The 17,748-nt window shown below is 40.7% G+C and overlaps 1 protein-coding gene across 1 annotated transcript; it reads left to right on the top strand.

Moving 5' to 3' along the window:
* Positions 1-804: 804 nt before the first annotated feature.
* Positions 805-3,948, top strand: LOC106632794 (high affinity immunoglobulin gamma Fc receptor I-like). The gene is made up of 5 exons (XM_042217148.1): positions 805-888; positions 2,315-2,444; positions 2,572-2,826; positions 3,236-3,481; positions 3,643-3,948. The coding sequence occupies exons 1-5, from the start codon at positions 805-807 to the stop codon at positions 3,789-3,791; spliced, it is 864 nt and encodes a 287-aa protein (XP_042073082.1). The 3' UTR covers positions 3,792-3,948.
* Positions 3,949-17,748: the final 13,800 nt, after the last annotated feature.

Below are 17,748 nucleotides of genomic sequence, written 5' to 3'. Positions count from 1 at the left end.
AGTAAACCTGCTAGGGGGCAGGTTAGCTTCACGGAGTGTGTCGTCATAGTGACTCACTCAGGCTTCATCTGAACTCGCTTTGTGAAACCGAAGAACCAGAGTTTTCGTTAACTCAGGGTATACTTACTCAGTTTTTCCACTAAACCGGCTTCCTGAAATAGGGCCCTGGTCTCAGCTGATTCCCAGCTTCCCCTCCGCTCCTCTCCCGTCTCACTAAAAAGGGGGAAGGAAACCGTCATCAGTCCAAACGCCATCAGCTGTTCTCACCTGCCTCTCCAGCACCGCCCTGTTGAGCTCACTGCACCACTCCTCCCCTGCAGCCGCGCCCGGGACCACACCTCCACCACAATCTGTTATCCATTTCAGTGTCGCAGCGGTGCCACCAGGGATTTGGGGTCCTGTGACAAAAGATATCATTTTGGGCCCCACACTATTAATTTTTCAAACCAGGCCAGCCCTAAAAATATAAGACTCTGCCGACATGGATCAATATTCTGCTAAGAGACATAGATTTATTGATTTTGTGTATGACTGATGAGATATGTGCAAGACACTTTTTTCCATTTTAATCATTTTAATGATAACTTTATCAGATTTCTTTAAATAATATCAAGTATTGCCAATTATAACTTAAACAATTGTTTGTATATCAAATTTCAAACAAAGTATAAGCAACAAAAATATGTCTCTGTCCTGAGACCTAGTGGAGCTCAAAGACAGAGATCTAAAAATTATTTTTATTCATTTTTTGACATACAATAACTCATCAACTTCTTCAGGTATCAGTGGTTCAGTGTCAGGAGTATGGAGATGGGAGTTGAACAGCTGAGCCTGAAGAAGAGGTTTGATCTGTTTGACCTGGCAGCAGGTCGGCTGATCTGTGATTTCGTAGACTTACAGTATACGTACAAAGGGTCTGCCTGCACCAATTACATGTTTGCTAAAATAACACAACACACATTCTTTTCTGTTAGAAGTGAAGTGAACTATCTAATACTAGCAAAGTCAAGCAGTTTCTTTCATGTGGACCTCACTACGAGTTTCATTTCCACCCATCTCCCTTTCTTTTTAAACTTAGGCTCCTATTATCACTTTTAACAGAAGCATCCTACCATCTTACTGCTCAGCATCAGCTAGCAGAACCTGGACCAAACCAAATCATGAAATAAAGAGGGGGAGGCGGGGTCAGAGTGACTGGATTTATTGTTTGCTGCAAAAAACCAAAACAAAACTAATTCTAGGAAACAAAACTCTTTCTAAGTACCTTGTGAAGCAAAAATAAAAAAGACTAATTGAATGTTCACCTGTGTTCTAGATTCCAGTCAGTCACAGGTCCTTAGACTCATCATCACTCAGTGTTTGAATACAAACAAGGCTGAAAACTGTTATGTTTGATGTGTCATATAGGAAACAGCTAATCACATGTAATAAAAACAATAGAGTATGTGGTTTAAAGAGACTTCACATGTGAGACATTTATAAATACAGTTTTTACTTTGAATAAATATGGATGATGCATTCTCAGTCAGAGTCTTTTTTACTCTGACTGAGTGCTCAGCTGTTTTTACTACAAGCCTCATTGATACAATCACACAGACATTCATAGAGCACTTGGTGTTTAAGCAGTTTAACATTCACTCACACTCTGGTGGATGCATTTGGGCAACATGGCGTTTAATATCTTTCTTAAGGACACTTTGACGTGCAGACTGCAGTAGAGGTCAAAAAATGTAAAATTTGTTTGTTAATGTCAAATTAAAACACGATATTAATCTTAAACTGCTGTTTAATCTGCAGATTGAATTTAAAGGAAGCGATAAATACTCAAAACCTAAAACAAAGACACAAATATATTGTAACTCATCTGTATGTAAAGAATAGTTTCAGCTGGACTTGGTTTTGCAGTTCATGGTCAGTATCAAACTTCTAACTGCTCTCTTTGTCCTCAGCCTGCTCTCTGGTAAAACCACAGTGAGTCAGGCTTCATGTTATTAAACTCAAACTGCAGGAAGAGGAAGTTTTCATCTGCAGCACAGAGCAGCTGTATTTCAGGCTCAGACATTCAGCTGCAGGACAACATGAAGGTTACAGCTGTCTGCTTCACAATGTGTGAGTTCTCTGGTTTTACATATTTCTGTGTACTTGAATAAAACTTCCACAAATGGTTTTAACAGCATTAACATTGAAACTTATTTAATTACAGTGTTTCTGTCAATCTGGTCTTTGTCATGTTTGTCAGTATGTTCACAGTTTGCATTAAACTCACTGAAGGTCTGACAGATTAAAATGTCATCATTTATAAATATTCCAGCAGGAGGTCGTGTGCAGAAGTTCATTTGTAACTGAGTTTATATTTGCAGTAACAAACTCTTTGGCTGATAATTTATTTAATTTTTCAGTGTTACCTGTATTTATTCTGCTGGCCGCACATGTTGAAAACAGGGGTAAGCAGCTGGGCAAGTTTCTGTCTTAAATCACACGATTTTGTCTACAAACTTTTGTTTACTACAGAAATTGTTGATTGTTCCTTTACTCTATACAGTAACTTCATTTGATCTCTTTCTGGTTAAGATGCTGTGTTTCGCATCGTCCCAAAAAGACTGCAGTTCTTTGAACTGGAGTCTGTCTTCTTTCACTGTGAGGGTCTTGATGGAGCTTCTCAGTTAAAAGGGATCAGAAATACTGAGGCCTTCATTTCAGCGTGTGATGAGAGCTCACCAACACTACTGTGTGCGATTCATCGAGCCTATGCAACAGACAGCGGCGAATACTGGTGTGAGACTGGAGCAGGAGAGAAAAGCATCAGTGTCAACATCACCATAACTCGTATGTTTAACACTCGAGTGACTGAAATATTTTATTATGAATAGATTTATGTCATTCAGAAACATTTTCTAACATAAAAATGTTCTATTGGTATCTATAACTATAGTATTCAGAACTATTATTAGTATCATTTATTGCAAACAGTATTTAACTTAATTATTTTAATGAATCATAATGATTCCATTCAAATGTTGCCACAATATTGATGAATCAAGCCGCAGTATTTGATCAGTCTTATGTACTATTAATAAAAATTAACATTAAAATTAGTGACTATCAATGAGTCCAAAATTTCATTACCATGGCAGCTGTTAAGTATAAAATTATTCCACTTATTATTTCAGTGTTTTGCTTGTTTGGTTTGAAATGTTACAGATTTCTGTATCAGATAAAAAGTCTTGTTTTTCAGCTGGTTCTGTTGTCCTAGAGAGTCCTGTTGTCCCTGTCGAGGTGGGAAACAATGTGACTCTGCGCTGCAGGAACAAGACAAAGACTTCAAACTTCACAGCTGATTTCTATAAAGATGGCTTCCTCATCGGGTACAGCTACACAGGAGAGATGACCATCCACAAAGTTTCCAGGTCTGATGAAGGACTCTACAAGTGTAAGATGTTTAATACTGGAGAATCACCAGAGAGCTTGTTGACTGTCACAGGTACAAATTCAGTCATTTTAAATCAGAAATTAAGAGCTAGAATAAATTATAATTTTAGAGTGTAGCTAAATATAACTAAGTGGAGACAATCAGTTTTCCCATTCTGTCATTTAAAGGTGAACCTTATTTGTTTTACAGCAGATGTATTTTTATCATTGCAGCACTTCACAGAGAGACCTGCTCATCTTCTTGTTCTGCCGTCCACGTGTTCCTAATGTTGAGGACTATTTTCACCATTGTGATGGTGGTTCTGCTGCTGTTGTTAGTGGGATTACTTCACTTTGGAAAACTCAGTGTTACACAGAAATAAATGGTATCTGTATATAAAGATGACTGATTGATGACTGATGGAGAATGTTCTGGAAGTTTTAACATTTAGATAATAAAACAGTGCAATAAACTGGACAATTATAAGAGTTACACTATGACAGGTGATTGCAAATATTGTAAAAAAAAAAAATACTTCGACTTCAGTTTTTTTTACTATATATTTTTTTTCCTTTTTTATTCTGTTGACTTTGTTGGTTGCTGTTAAACTTGTCATGCACAGAAGAGTTTAAAACCACAGGCCTGCTGAGCATGTTTAAAGACCTCTCAGTATCTCAGTTTACTCAGCGTATGGTTATTTTAGATGCTGCAGATACTCCAGTAATTTTAGCTTCTTAGATACAAACCGCATGAGAAAATGTTTGTGCACAGCAGAGTTAAAATACATCAGCGTGATCATTTCAGTGCCAGCTTGTGGCTTAAAAATTCTACATAAGCCTTGTAGCTGCAAACATGTCAGTGTATCTTCTGCAGCTAAATAGTAAGCATGGCAAGAACAATAACTTATATATATATTAACATATTTTAAAATAAAATGACCCAACAGAGGGGTGTGGATGTCAGTTACTACTTTCATTTCATTTCATTTGTTAACTGTTTTAAAATAATTGACAAACAATATATATATAAAGACAATCCCAGTGTCATCCACTCGGGTGTTGGTGATCGGGGCTCAGCTATTCTTCCCTGCTGAAGAGCGGCCCGCCTCTAGTCGGCAGATCCAAGCCTCACCTGGTTTCTTCCCACGCTGTCGCCCACCTGTAAGGACATCTGCGGCTCTTCACCTGCTGGAAACTGCCCTTAACTACCTGCCCTCGATCCACAGCTATCCTGCCCCCCCGCGCTACAAGTAAGGCAAACCCCCATTCTCACTGTTTAATCTCTTGTCGTCACAAACCTCGCCATGGACTAATTCTACTCTCTCTCCCATTTCAGCCACTTTGCCCCGTGAAACTCCCGCCGTGAACTTTCACTACTTTGTCGCAAATAAACTCACTGTAAACTTGTGGCTGTTGAGCATAGTGTCTGCTTTTGGGTCCATTTATGTGACACCCAGTGAAAATATCATCTATGAGAAAAGAAAGAAACAGAATATATGTTTACATACAGAAAAAGAAAAATGTGAAACATGTTTTGGAACTTTATTTTTTTTAGTATTAAATTTGAAATGCAATATTAAAAGATCCAGATTCTTTTTTCCATTTCTTACTTCACTTAAAACATTTTTTATTATACATAAATGTTTCTGAAACACCATAACACAGATACAGCAACATCACAGTTCTATTTGTCTGACACAGAAAAAATGAACACAATATTAAACACACAGACACACAAATGTTCCCAGAATAGTGCTTTAGCTCATGAGTTGTTACCTGACCAAATAATTGATTGGTTGCTTAACTAGCTTAAAATAAGTTCGAGAAAATCTTTCAAAAAATAAAATTAACTTAATAAATCAGACACAGCAGTGAATTATCAACATATTCTTAGTTGATAAGATTTATGCATTTTCTACTTAATTAAACAAAGACTAAACCAATTTTAGTATTTGGGAAATTTAGATGGATGAGAAGAGCTTTTGCTTCACTTAACTGAGTCTTGATTAAATAAAGTGTTACAAGTTGAACAACTGATTATTTAAACATGAATCAGTGACATAACAGACATCAAGTCTCTCTATTATGAAGTGCTTTGACCTCAAGCACTCTTCAGTTACATGTTGAGCAACTTCTGGGTTGGTTTTGGTCAGATCATCTCATAAGAAATGACAGAAATCCACGGCTGCTGTGGGAAACCTGTTGGCAGAGATCAGTTAGTGTTCTTCTTTTGTGCTAATAGAATTCATCAGAGCTATAAAATCTACAGTCAATAAACCTGGAAGACAGATTTAAAGTTTTGGTCTCAACACCCTCAACAGCCCTGTTATATTAGTTTGGTTTCTATAGAGCAAAATATATAGTTCAGTGATTATAAGATTAAATGTTTATCACAACTTTATCAGAATATGTTCAAGTGCATAGTGTGGAGGATGTCATAAGGCCTTGAGGCAATCAGATGTAAAACACAATATTTATAAGTGTATTAAGTTGTAAATCAGTTAGATGAGACCCGAACACGACAGGAAGGTTATGTTCACTGTTAGTTTTAATGGTATATGCAAGATCACACGGGTAACTTATCATATGTATAACATGGGTAGATGCACAAGTAATCAGACTTCTAATCTGAAACATTTTTCCAGTTTGCTGATGAGAAAAGTAGTTAGTAGTTTTACTTGTATTTTGACACCTAGTGTAGTTGCCACACTGGTAATTTCCATTTGCATGCGGGTCTGATGTGGCTGACTCTCTTGTTTTGTTGGACGCAGAATCTGCATAAACCAAGTAGTTGATGAAGTGAAGGGTAAAGTTGTAGGTCAAGGGCTGGAGACTGAGGGAGGCTGCAGGTCTGGTGATCGAAAGCAGTTGTGGAGGGTGTGATAAACTTTGTCATACTTTTACAGTAATTAATTTACTACAATGTGTTTCTTACTTTGTTGGAGCCAACTGTGAGGTTAGTTTTAAAATGTAGACAATTAGCTGTTCAGTCCAGTTTTCATACATGTCACAAATGTGATAAAATCAGACTAATCAAACACCTCAAAATTCATCTTGAATACTTTTAAAATTGTAACTGGTAATTTTAATTAGAAGTATGGGGTGAAAATTAACCCCTCCTTTAAGAAAGGACTGCTAATACTGCCGATGATGCAGGGTGGGATCAACAGGGCTCCCCCTGGTGGTTTTCAGAGGTTTGGCATTCTGGTGGTTCTACACTACACATTTCAATAAATTGTTGTGCTTATTTCCAATTTCCTTAGTAAAATATAAAGGAATGTGTGGTGGCTTAAGCACACCAGCTGTTGATGTAAACATAAATGTAAAATAATTCTTTAAAAATAAAAATCAAATCAGAAAGGACAGCACTGATTTTGGGGCTGTTCCTTGACTTCTTTCTGAGGCTCCTTCAGTCTCTTTTTCTTCTGCTTGTGAAAGTGTGACTACAGGTATTTTCTTAAAACCCCGTGACAAATCACTTTTCTGTACTACAAATATGGAGTAAGCCTAATCGTTGAGTCACTTCCGGTATTTCAGACAATCCCTTTCCGTCAAGAGCCACTTGTTAATTTGTTGGGGACTTGTTAAAGTGTTTTCTGAAATGTTATTTTGTAATTCTTCTATTGCCTGTGTAACTACCTATCCAGGTACAGGTATTGAAACTCTACAGGTAGCACAAATATGATCAGATAAACCTTGTGATAAACTATGAATGGATTTCATTGAACTAATACCATATGGAGGTAAAAGTATTGCTCCAGGTTATTGACATGTTCTCAGAGTGGGTAAAAGTTGTCCCTTGTAGCTTGGCTGCTTCTGGTGTTACCACAAACCTGGAAAGGTACTTAAAGGCAGTTAATGTAACAAACCAGGATTTATTCACAGGTTAAACCACAGGCACTGTCCCCTCATGATAGGTTTTAATGTTCCAAGGACATCTTTGAAGCCAAAGTGTATATACACACCATGGGTCTTACTCAAGGGGTCACTGATAAGTATAAAGCACACAATTAAATTGCCTCAGAATTGACATCATGGCTGTTCTGTGATAGACAAGCAACAAATTACAGATTTTATAAGCAGAAATTTCACTAGACATGCACTTAAAGCTGTATGAGAGCAAATTCTAGCAGCCAGTCTGATGATCAAACAGCTCCAAAGTCTGTGCGTGATGTGTGGTGATAGATATAGAAACTGTATTCCTAACAATGCTGTTGCTGCTGACTGTTTTCCACATTAGAAACATTAGCTGATGGATTTACAGATGTCTGACACTCACAGGTGTACACACGGGTGCTCACACCCACAAACTACACCCTTTTTGGCTCCTACCTCAAAGCACACTGTGTTCTGTTGATCTTATGTGCTGCACAATAATGTTTAAACACAAATACAAAAAATATGTTAATATTTATTGATCTAAAACAAAACAAAAAAGTTCACTCTGTTTTGATGTTTGACAGTAAATAAAAAAAATGTATTTGTTTTTTTTCTGAAGTGTATGTAAATATCTGATTTCACTTGTATGCTAAAGCAGCAGTCCCCAACCCCCGGGCTGTTTGGTATCAGGCCGCGAGAGTTGAGGCTCGGGTGTGAAATTTATGGTTTTCAGGGTTTTTATCATTTTTATTATCTGGTTTTATTTTGTTGTATTCATCCGCGACACCTTAAAGGCCGGTCCATGAAAATATTGTCGGAATCAGAATCAGAATCGTGTTTATTGGCCAAGTATATGTGCAGACACATACAAGGAATTTGGTTCCGGTAGATGGTGGCTCTCAAGCACAGCAATGTAAATCACACACACACACACACACACACACACACACACACGTGTCTATATATACATTACACATGCATACACATACATACACAAAGCTGTGTAAACCAACTATAAATAACCAATCTAAACTTATATACATAGAATACAGGATGACAGAAATGAAATGAGGTGGAATGAATACTACAGAATGTACATAAGGTGCAGTTGCAGTCTGGCAGTGGGAGCAGTGTGACAGGTCAACTGTTTAGAAGGGAGATGGCGAGGGGAAAGAAACTGTTCCTATGTCGGGTGGTCCTGGTCTGCAGGCTTCTGTACCGTCTGCCAGAGGGCAGCAGATCAAAAAGTCTGTGTCCAGGGTGTGAGGGGTCTGTGATGATTTTCCCTGCCCGTTTCCTGGTTCTTGAGAGGTACAGATCCTGGATGGAGGGCAGGGGGGCACCGATGATCCTTTCTGCTGCCCGTACAGTCCGCTGCAGTCTGCTCCTGTCCTGTTTACTGGCTGCATGATACCAGACTGATGTGTAGAAACAAAATCTAGGATATATTAATTTAAGAATATAAAAAAAAGTCTGTATGTATACTATTAGTGAGGAAAAACTGTGCTGGATCTTTGGGTCTTATCATCCTCCACACTGACATTGTGTTGTGGAAAAATAAATCAAAATGATTTTCTGACATTTATTTACACAGAGTAATAACCTTGAACACAGTTTACAATAAGGCTACGTTCACACTGCAGGCCTTAATGCTCAATTCCGATTTTTGGATCAAATCCGATTTTTTGTCTGCTCGTTCACACTACAAATAAAACGTGACAGCAAACGCGCTCAGTGTGAACGCTCAAAGCTGTTAGGTGCGGCTGTGTGCAGACAGGAATAGGACCCAAGATGCAGACTCCGAGACAGAACTTAAACCAAAACAGCTTTAATGCTGAACTCAAACATAACATAACTGGAAAAAAGTCAAAATAAACTAACACCGGCGGATTGACAAAACACACAGCAAAATAAACGGTAGATCGCGACACGGACACAGAGAAACACAGGGCTTAAATACACAGAGGGAGCAATCAGGGAATGAGTAACAGGAGGGAAACACAGCTGGGGCAAATCAGAACTGACGAGACCAAAGAAGCGTAAACTGAACACACTGAGATAAGACAGAGACCTTCAAAGTAAAACAGGAAACACATAACACAGACTCACATGCAGGCACTACAGAGGGAACAGAGATGTGGGACCAGGGCAGACACAAACACTGACTGAACACGGGGATATAGGAACTAAGGATACACAGAGACGCGAACTAGACAAGGGGATACAGGTGATAGGGGAGACAGAGCAACTAAAGAAGACAGAGACATAAACCATAAGACAGAACTCAAAGAAACCAAAAACTAGAAAGTATAAATAATATAATAAACTCAAAAACCCTGGGTCAACGACCCAGGCATCCTAACAGTACCCCCCCCTTAAGGGCTGGCTTCCAGACAGCCCAAACCAAAACATCAAAACAAAAAAAAAAAAAAAAAAAAAAAAAAAAAAAAAAAAAAAAAAAAAAAAAAAAACCCAACCAGGGTGGGGCGGGGGAAACAGGATGGAGGGCTCGAAACAAACCAAACAAGGAGCCAGAAACAAAAAAAAGAACAAACAACGGAGCCTGGAAAGCAACAGAACAAAACACAGGAACAAAGTCCAAAACAACAGCACCAAGGCCCAGGCATAGTCCAAAAGCAAACAAACAAAAGAGCTCACGAAAGGCGCAGAGGCCCAGGCAATAGTCTCAAAAAAGTTCAGGGGGGCCGGCCCGGAGGCTAACGGCACAACAGTCCAAACCCGGGCAGGTCAGGGGGGCGGCCCGGAGGCTGATGGTCCAAGAGCCCAGAAAACAGGTCAGGAGGCCGGCCAGGCGGGAGGCAACGGCGACGGAGCAGATCAGGAGGCCGGCCGGGCGGGAGGCACCGACGGCGACCGAGCAGATCAGGAGGCCGGCCGGCGGGAGGCACCGACGGCGACGTAGTTCAGGGGGCCGTCCATGACGGCAATGACGTCCAGTCATCGGCCGGACAGGACGTGCAGGACGTGCAGGCCGACAGGACGTGCAGGACAGACAGCATGGAGACCTCAGGAGCAGACGAAGCTGAACACTCGGAGGCCGGACCAGGCGAAGCAGAAGCCGAAGCCGGACCAGGCGAAGCAGAAGCCGAAGCTGGACCAGGCGTAGCACAGGCTGAGGCTGCGGCCGGACCAGGCGAAGCTGCAGAGGCTGCGGAGGCCGGACCAGGCGGAACTGCAGACTCGGAGGCCGGACCAGGCGGTGGAGCCGGTGGTGGCTGAACGGCCTCGCCAGAACCATCAGCAGACACTGGGACGTGCTGGCTGGGTCCTCCCGGACCCCCAGCTGACGAGGCAAGAGGCTGAACGGGCCCCTCGGACCCTCCAGCGGAGACAGGTGGCTGAACGGGCCCCTCGGACCCTCCAGCGGAGACAGGTGGCTGAACGGGCCCCTCGGACCCTCCAGCGGAGACAGGTGGCTGAACGGGCCCCTCGGACCCTCCAGCAGAAGAGAAGGCTGAAGCTTCCTCGGACCCTCCAGCGGAGAAGGGCTGAAGCCCCGGACCCTCCAGCGGAGACAGGTGGCTGAAGCGGTTCCTCGGACCCTCCAGCGGAGACAGGTGGCTGAAGCGGGTCCTCGGACCCTCCAGCGGAGACAGGTGGCTGAAGCGGTTCCTCGGACCCTCCAGCGGAGACAGGTGGCTGAAGCGGTTCCTCGGACCCTCCAGCGGAGACAGGAGGCTGAACGGGCCCCTCGGACCCTCCAGCGGAGACAGGAGGCTGAACGGGCCCCTCGGACCCTCCAGCAGAGACAGGTGACTGAGCAAACAACTGAGGCGGAAACTGAGCAGGTGACTGAGCAGATAGGTGAGCTAATGTCTGAGCTATGGAGAGAAGTCTAATATGTATCGACTGTTGTAAAGATGGTAGTAATGGCGGGTGAGGTGGTGGATGAGCACTAAGCTGAGCTATGTCTTCAGAGCCTACGGAAAACTGCTGGACGGGCTCACCCGAGCCTCCAGCGAGGACAGAAACCGGTGCAGTGGCCTGCTGGGCAGTAGCCGCTCCCACCCGCGGAATAGACACGGGCGCAGAGACTAGCGGAGCCTCAGCTGGCCTGGAAACTGGAGCAGGGACAAACTGGGCCCTAGCCCCCCTCACCTGAGGAACTGATACAGGTGCAGGAGATGGCTGGACCGCAGTTGCCCTGGGCGAAGGAGCACCGGAAGGCAAAGGAGCAGGCTCACTGAAAACTGGCTCATGTGGAGTTTGAAAAGTGTAGTCCTTTTGACTCACCACCGGAGGTCGCTCAAACGTGTCCATATGACGGCGACGTGAGCGCCGTTTCCTTCGGGCAGAGGTAGCTGGCGGCGTGCGCAACTGAGCCTCCGGTGCACAGAATGGTGACGCTGAGGCCGGAGCGTGAGTGCCTGAAGCCACGCGGAGGACTCCCAACTGAAACGGCCGCATCTTGCGTGCTAGCGGAGCAACAGGTGGAGACTTCTGGCAGCTCCGGGGACCGCCGAGAGCCAGCCGAGTGCCATGGAAAATGCGCCCGACGTCAGGGGTGAGCCATGGCTTCCAGCGGAGTTCCTCCTCCAGCTGGGCAAAGGCTGCTCGGCGTCGCTCCTGGAGTTCAAAGTCTGCTGGGTCCATAGTATGGTCGCGATCTTCTGTTAGGTGTGGCTGTGTGCAGACAGGAATAGGACCCAAGGTGCAGACTCCGGAGACAGAACTTAAACCAAAACAGCTTTAATGCTGAACTCAAACATAACATAACTGGGGAAAAAAGGTCAAAAATAAACTAACACCGGCGGATTGACAAAACACACAGCAAAATAAACGGTAGATCGCGACACGGACACAGAGAAACACAGGGCTTAAATACACAGAGGGAGCAATCAGGGAATGAGTAACAGGAGGGAAACACAGCTGGGACAAATCAGAACTGACGAGACCAAAGAAGCGTAAACTGAACACACTGAGATAAGACAGAGACCTTCAAAGTAAAACAGGAAACACATAACACAGACTCACATGCAGGCACTACAGAGGGAACAGAGACGTGGGACCAGGGCAGACACAAACACTGACTGAACACGGGGATATAGGAACTAAGGATACACAGAGACGCGAACTAGACAAGGGGATACAGGTGATAGGGGAGACAGAGCAACTAAAGAAGACAGAGACATAAACCATAAGACAGAACTCAAAGAAACCAAAAACTAGAAAGTATAAATAATATAATAAACTCAAAACCCCTGGGTCAACGACCCAGGCATCCTAACAAAAGCGGCCCGCATGCGCAAAAGAAGACTTCACACACAACGCGCTCTGTTTAGACCCAGAGCAAACAATATTGTTTGACTGATGGCCCTTAATATAAAGACTTCGGACTTTACGTTTCCCAATTTTTGCTTTAAGTTATTTTGTTATTTACATAATAATGTAAATAACCTAATAATGATCCTTATTGCTGTTTAAGAGAGGAGCGGTGCTTCAAAGATAGTTGCAGATTTCTGTCAGAATCTGCAGATTATACAGTACAAATAAAATGTTCACGTTTCTCCAACGTTGTCTTCCCAACAGTTTCACTGACATCTACACTGGATGGCCAGGAAGCGTTCGCGATGTCTTCTCCGGCGCTGATAATTGGCGTCTGTCTTGTGTCGGTGACGTAAAAGACGGATTTAATGCGACTTGACCGTTCAAACAGCAGTCGCTTTCTAAAACATCGGATATGTATCGGATTCAGTACCACATACGAAAGTGACCCAGATCGGATTTGAAAATATCGGATTTGTGCCGTTCACACTGTCATACCATGATCGGATATGGGTCGCATAGGGTCAAAAAAATCGGATTTGATGTGCTTTCGCCTGCAGTGTGAACGTAGCGTTAGTGTGTTTTCAAATCGTCACTGATCATTAGTTCTAGAAAGTTACAGCCACATACCAAAACATACATTTTCTATTACATTTCTACACTTTTGAGTATTTTTAAGAATTTTTAATAGTATAAAATGTGTATACAAAATAATATTATAATATTTTAAAATATTAAAAAAAGAAAGTTCCAAAAACATCACAGATTACAGATGTGCAGTTTAAGTGAACACATCATAAACTGGAATTATAAATGACCATTAGTGGTTTAACTGTAAAGAAAGACTTAAAACTTGATTTAAATGAAGCTGCTCATTCATGAGAGATTGTTGTTCAATTAAGGAAAACATTTGGTGTCAGACATCTGTAAATCCATCAGCTAATGTTTCTAATGTGGAAAACAGTCAGCAGCAACAGCATTGTTAGGAATAAAGTTTCTATATCTATCACCACACATCACGCACAGACTTTGGAGCTGTTTGATCATCAGACTGGCTGCTAGAATTTGCTCTCATACAGCTTTAAGTGCATGTCTAGTGAAATTTTCTGCTTATAAAATCTGTAATTTATTGCTTGTCTATCACATCCCCAAAGAACAGCCATGATGTCAATTCTGAGGCAATTTAATTGTGTGCTTTATACTTATCAGTGACCCCTTGAGAAAGACCCATGGTGTCTATGTACACTTTGGAGTCAGCTTCAAAGATGTCCTTGGAACATTAAAACCTATCATGAGGGGACAGTGCCTGTGGTTTAACCTGTGAATAAATCCTGGTCTGTTACATTAACTGCCTTTAAGTACCTTTCCAGGTTTGTGGTAACACCAGAAGCAGCCAAGCTACAAGGGACAACTTTTACCCACTCTGAGAACATGTCAATAACCTGGAGCAATACTTTTACCTCCATATGGTATTAGTTCAATGAAATCCATTTATAGTTGTTCACAAGGTTTATCTGATCATATTTGTGCTACCTGTAGAGTTTCAATACCTGTACCTGGATAGGTAGTTACACAGGCAATAGAAGATTACAAAATAACATTTCAGAAAACACTTTAACAAGTCTGCAACAAATTAACAAGTGGCTCTTGGCGGAAAGGGATTGTCTGAAATACCGGAAGTGACTCAACGATTAGGCTTACTCCATATTTGTAGTACAGAAAAGTGATTTGTCACGGGGTTTTAAGAAAATACCTGTAGTCACACTTTCACAAGCAGAAAGTTTGAAATTATTTATTTCATAATAACTTGTAAAGTTATTTATTTCATATTCTGTATAGTTTTTCATATTTATATCCTGTTCATAGCCTGTACATACTTATAGTTATAGAATATTCACAACATACTTCATACCGTGTACATTATAACATACCATAATAGACCCATTTCTGTAATATACTCACATATCTATATTATTGCTAATATATATTGTAATATATCTATATCACTAAAGCACTTCTGGATGGATGCAAACTGCATTTCGTTGCCCTGTACCTGTGCATGTGCAATGACAATAAAGTTGAATTCTATTCTATTCTATTCTAAAAAGAGACTGAAGGAGCTTCAGAAAGAAGTCAAGGAACAGCCCCAAAATCAGTGCTGTCCTTTCTGATTTGATTTTTATTTTTAAAGAATTATTTTACATTTATGTTTACATCAACAGCTGGTGTGCTTAAGCCACCACACATTCCTTTATATTTTACTAAGAAATTGGAAATAAGCACAGCAATTTATTGTAATGTGTAGTGTAGAACCACCAGAATGCCAAACCTCTGAAAACCACCAGGGGGAGCCCTTTTGATCCCACCGTGCAACATCAGCAGTATTAGCAATCCTTTCTTAAAGGAGGGCTTAATTTTCACCTCATACTTCTAATTAAAATTACCAGTTACAATTTTAAAAGTATTCAAGATGAATTTTGAGGTGTTTGATTAGTCTGATTTTATCACATTTTTGACATGTATGAAAACTGGACTGAACAGCTAATTGTCTACATTTTAAAACTAACCTCACAGTTGGCTCCAACAAAGTAAGAAATGCATTGTAGTAAATTAATTACTGTAAAAGTATGACAAAGTTTATCACACCCTCCATAACTGCCTTCGATCACCAGACCTGCAGCCTCCCTCAGTCTCCAGCCCTTGACCTACAACTTTACCCTTCACTTCACCAACTACTTGGTTTATGCAGATTCTGCATCCAACAAAACAAGACAGTCAGCCACATCAGACCCGCATGCAAATGGAAATTACCAGTGTGGCAACTACACTAGGTGTCAAAATACAAGTAAAACTACTAACTACTTTTCTCATCAACAAACTGGAAAAATGTTTCAGATTAGAAGTCTGATTACTTGTGCATCTACCCATGTTATACATATGATAAGTTACCCGTGTGATCTTGCATATACCAGTAAAACTAACAGTGAACATAACCTTCCTGTCGTGTTCGGGTCTCATCTAACTGATTTACAACTTAAAACACTTATAAATATTGTGTTTAACATCTGATTGCCTCAAGGCCTTATGACATCCTCCACACTATGCACTTGAACATATTCTGATGAAGTTGTGATAAACATTTAATCTTATAATCACTGAACTATATATTTTGCTCTATAGAAACCAAACTAATATAACAGGGCTGTTGAGGGTGTTGAGACCAAAACTTTAAATCTGTCTTCCAGGTTTATTGACTGTAGATTTTATAGCTCTGATGAATTCTATTAGCACAAAAGAAGAACACTAACTGATCTCTGCCAACAGGTTTCCCACAGCAGCTGTGGATTTCTGTCATTTCTTATGAGATGATCTGACCAAAACCAACCCAGAAGTTGCTCAACATGTAACATGTTTAAATAATCAGTTGTTCAACTTGTAACACTTTATTCAGTCAAGACTCAGTTAAGTGAAGCAAAAGCTCTTCTCATGCATCTAAATTTCCCAAATACTAAAATTGGTTTAGTCTTTGTTTAATTAAGTAGTAAATGCATAAATCTTATCAACTAAGAATATGTTGATAATTCACTGCTGTGTCTGATTTATTAAGTTAATTTTATTTTTTTGAAAGATTTTCTCAAACTTATTTTAAGCTAGTTAAGCAACCAATCAATTATTTGATGAGCTAAAGCACTATTCTGGGAACATTTGTGTGTCTGTGTGTTTAATAGGGTTAATATTGTGTTCATTTTTCTGTGTCAGACAAATAGAACTGTGATGTTGCTGTATCTGTGTTATGGTGTTTCAGAAACATTTATATATAATAAAAAAAATGAAGTTAAGTGAAGTAAGAAATGGAAAAAAACAATCTTGATCTTTTAATATTAAATTTCTTAATACTAAAAAAAATAAAGTTCCAAAACATCACATTTTTCTTTTTCTGTATGTAAACATATATTTTGTTTCTTTCTTTTCTCATACACAGGAAAACGGAGAGAGTAATTTTTCCAGAGTCAACATCATTTTCATCTAAAAGAGTAGTTATTGCACGTTTTGGAACCTAATCACTTCAATTGGCCGCTAGAGTTGGAGCCAAAAAACAGAGGAAATTCTATCGGAGTAATATAGAAAGACCACGCCCATTTTCGCTTCTTAAGTTTCGTTTCTGCCGCCATTTTCTTATCCCGCAGTGGAACGGAGGCGACTGTCAGCATAAGCCAGGTAAGTGAGCAAAGTGCTAAATAATGATTTTATATAGAATAAAATGTGGAGTTTTTGTTTATGTGAAGGGTAATGCATGTATTATATTACAGCTTCTGAGTTTGTGGGTCTTACATGCTACATAATTGCCAAGGTTTATGCTAATGTTAGCTTCCAACAAAATTAATGTTGTTCGACCACTCAGACAGCTATATTTCAATAAACTTAATTTAGCATTGCTGAATAGCTGTTTTTAGGTAGTATAATTGACCAGGGAAGTTTTTAACAAATTTTACTGTGTAGATGATATTTTCACTGGGTGTCACATAAATGGACCCAAAAGCAGACACTATGCTCAACAGCCACAAGTTTACAGTGAGTTTATTTGCGACAAAGTAGTGAAAGTTCATGGCGGGAGTCTCGGGGGGCAAAGTGCCTGAAATGGGAGAGAGAGTGGAATTAGTCCATGGCGAGGTTTGTGACGACGAGAGATTAAACAGTGAGAATGGGGTTTGCCTTACTTGTAGCGCAGGGAGGCAGGAGAGCTGTAGATCGAGGGCAGGTAGTTAAGGGCAGTTTCCAGCAGGTGAAGAGCCGCAGATGTCCTTACAGGTGGGGGACAGCGTGGGAAGAAACCAGGTAAGGCTTGGATCCGCCGACTAGAGGCGGGCCGCTCTTCAGCAGAGAAGAATAGCTGAGCCCCGATCACCAACACCCGAGTGGCTGACACTGGGATTGTCTTTATATATATTTTTTGTCAATTATTTTAAAACAGTTAACAAATTTAAAGGTGAATGAAATGAAATGAAAGTAGTAACTGACATCCACACCCCTCTGTTGGGTCATTTTATTTTAAAATATGTTAATATATATATAAGTTTATATATATAAGTTTTTGTTCTTGCCATGCTTACTATTTAGCTGCAGAAGATTCACTGACATGTTTGCAGCTACAAGGCTTATGTAGAATTTTTAAAC

The sequence above is a fragment of the Haplochromis burtoni genome, unplaced genomic scaffold (genome assembly GCF_018398535.1).
Source record: "Haplochromis burtoni strain Fernald_Lab_line unplaced genomic scaffold, NCSU_Asbu1 Contig_1633, whole genome shotgun sequence".
Lineage (NCBI taxonomy): Eukaryota > Metazoa > Chordata > Actinopteri > Cichliformes > Cichlidae > Haplochromis > Haplochromis burtoni.
Note: the sequence above shows the minus strand (reverse complement) of the source record. Positions and strands in the feature narration are given on the sequence as shown.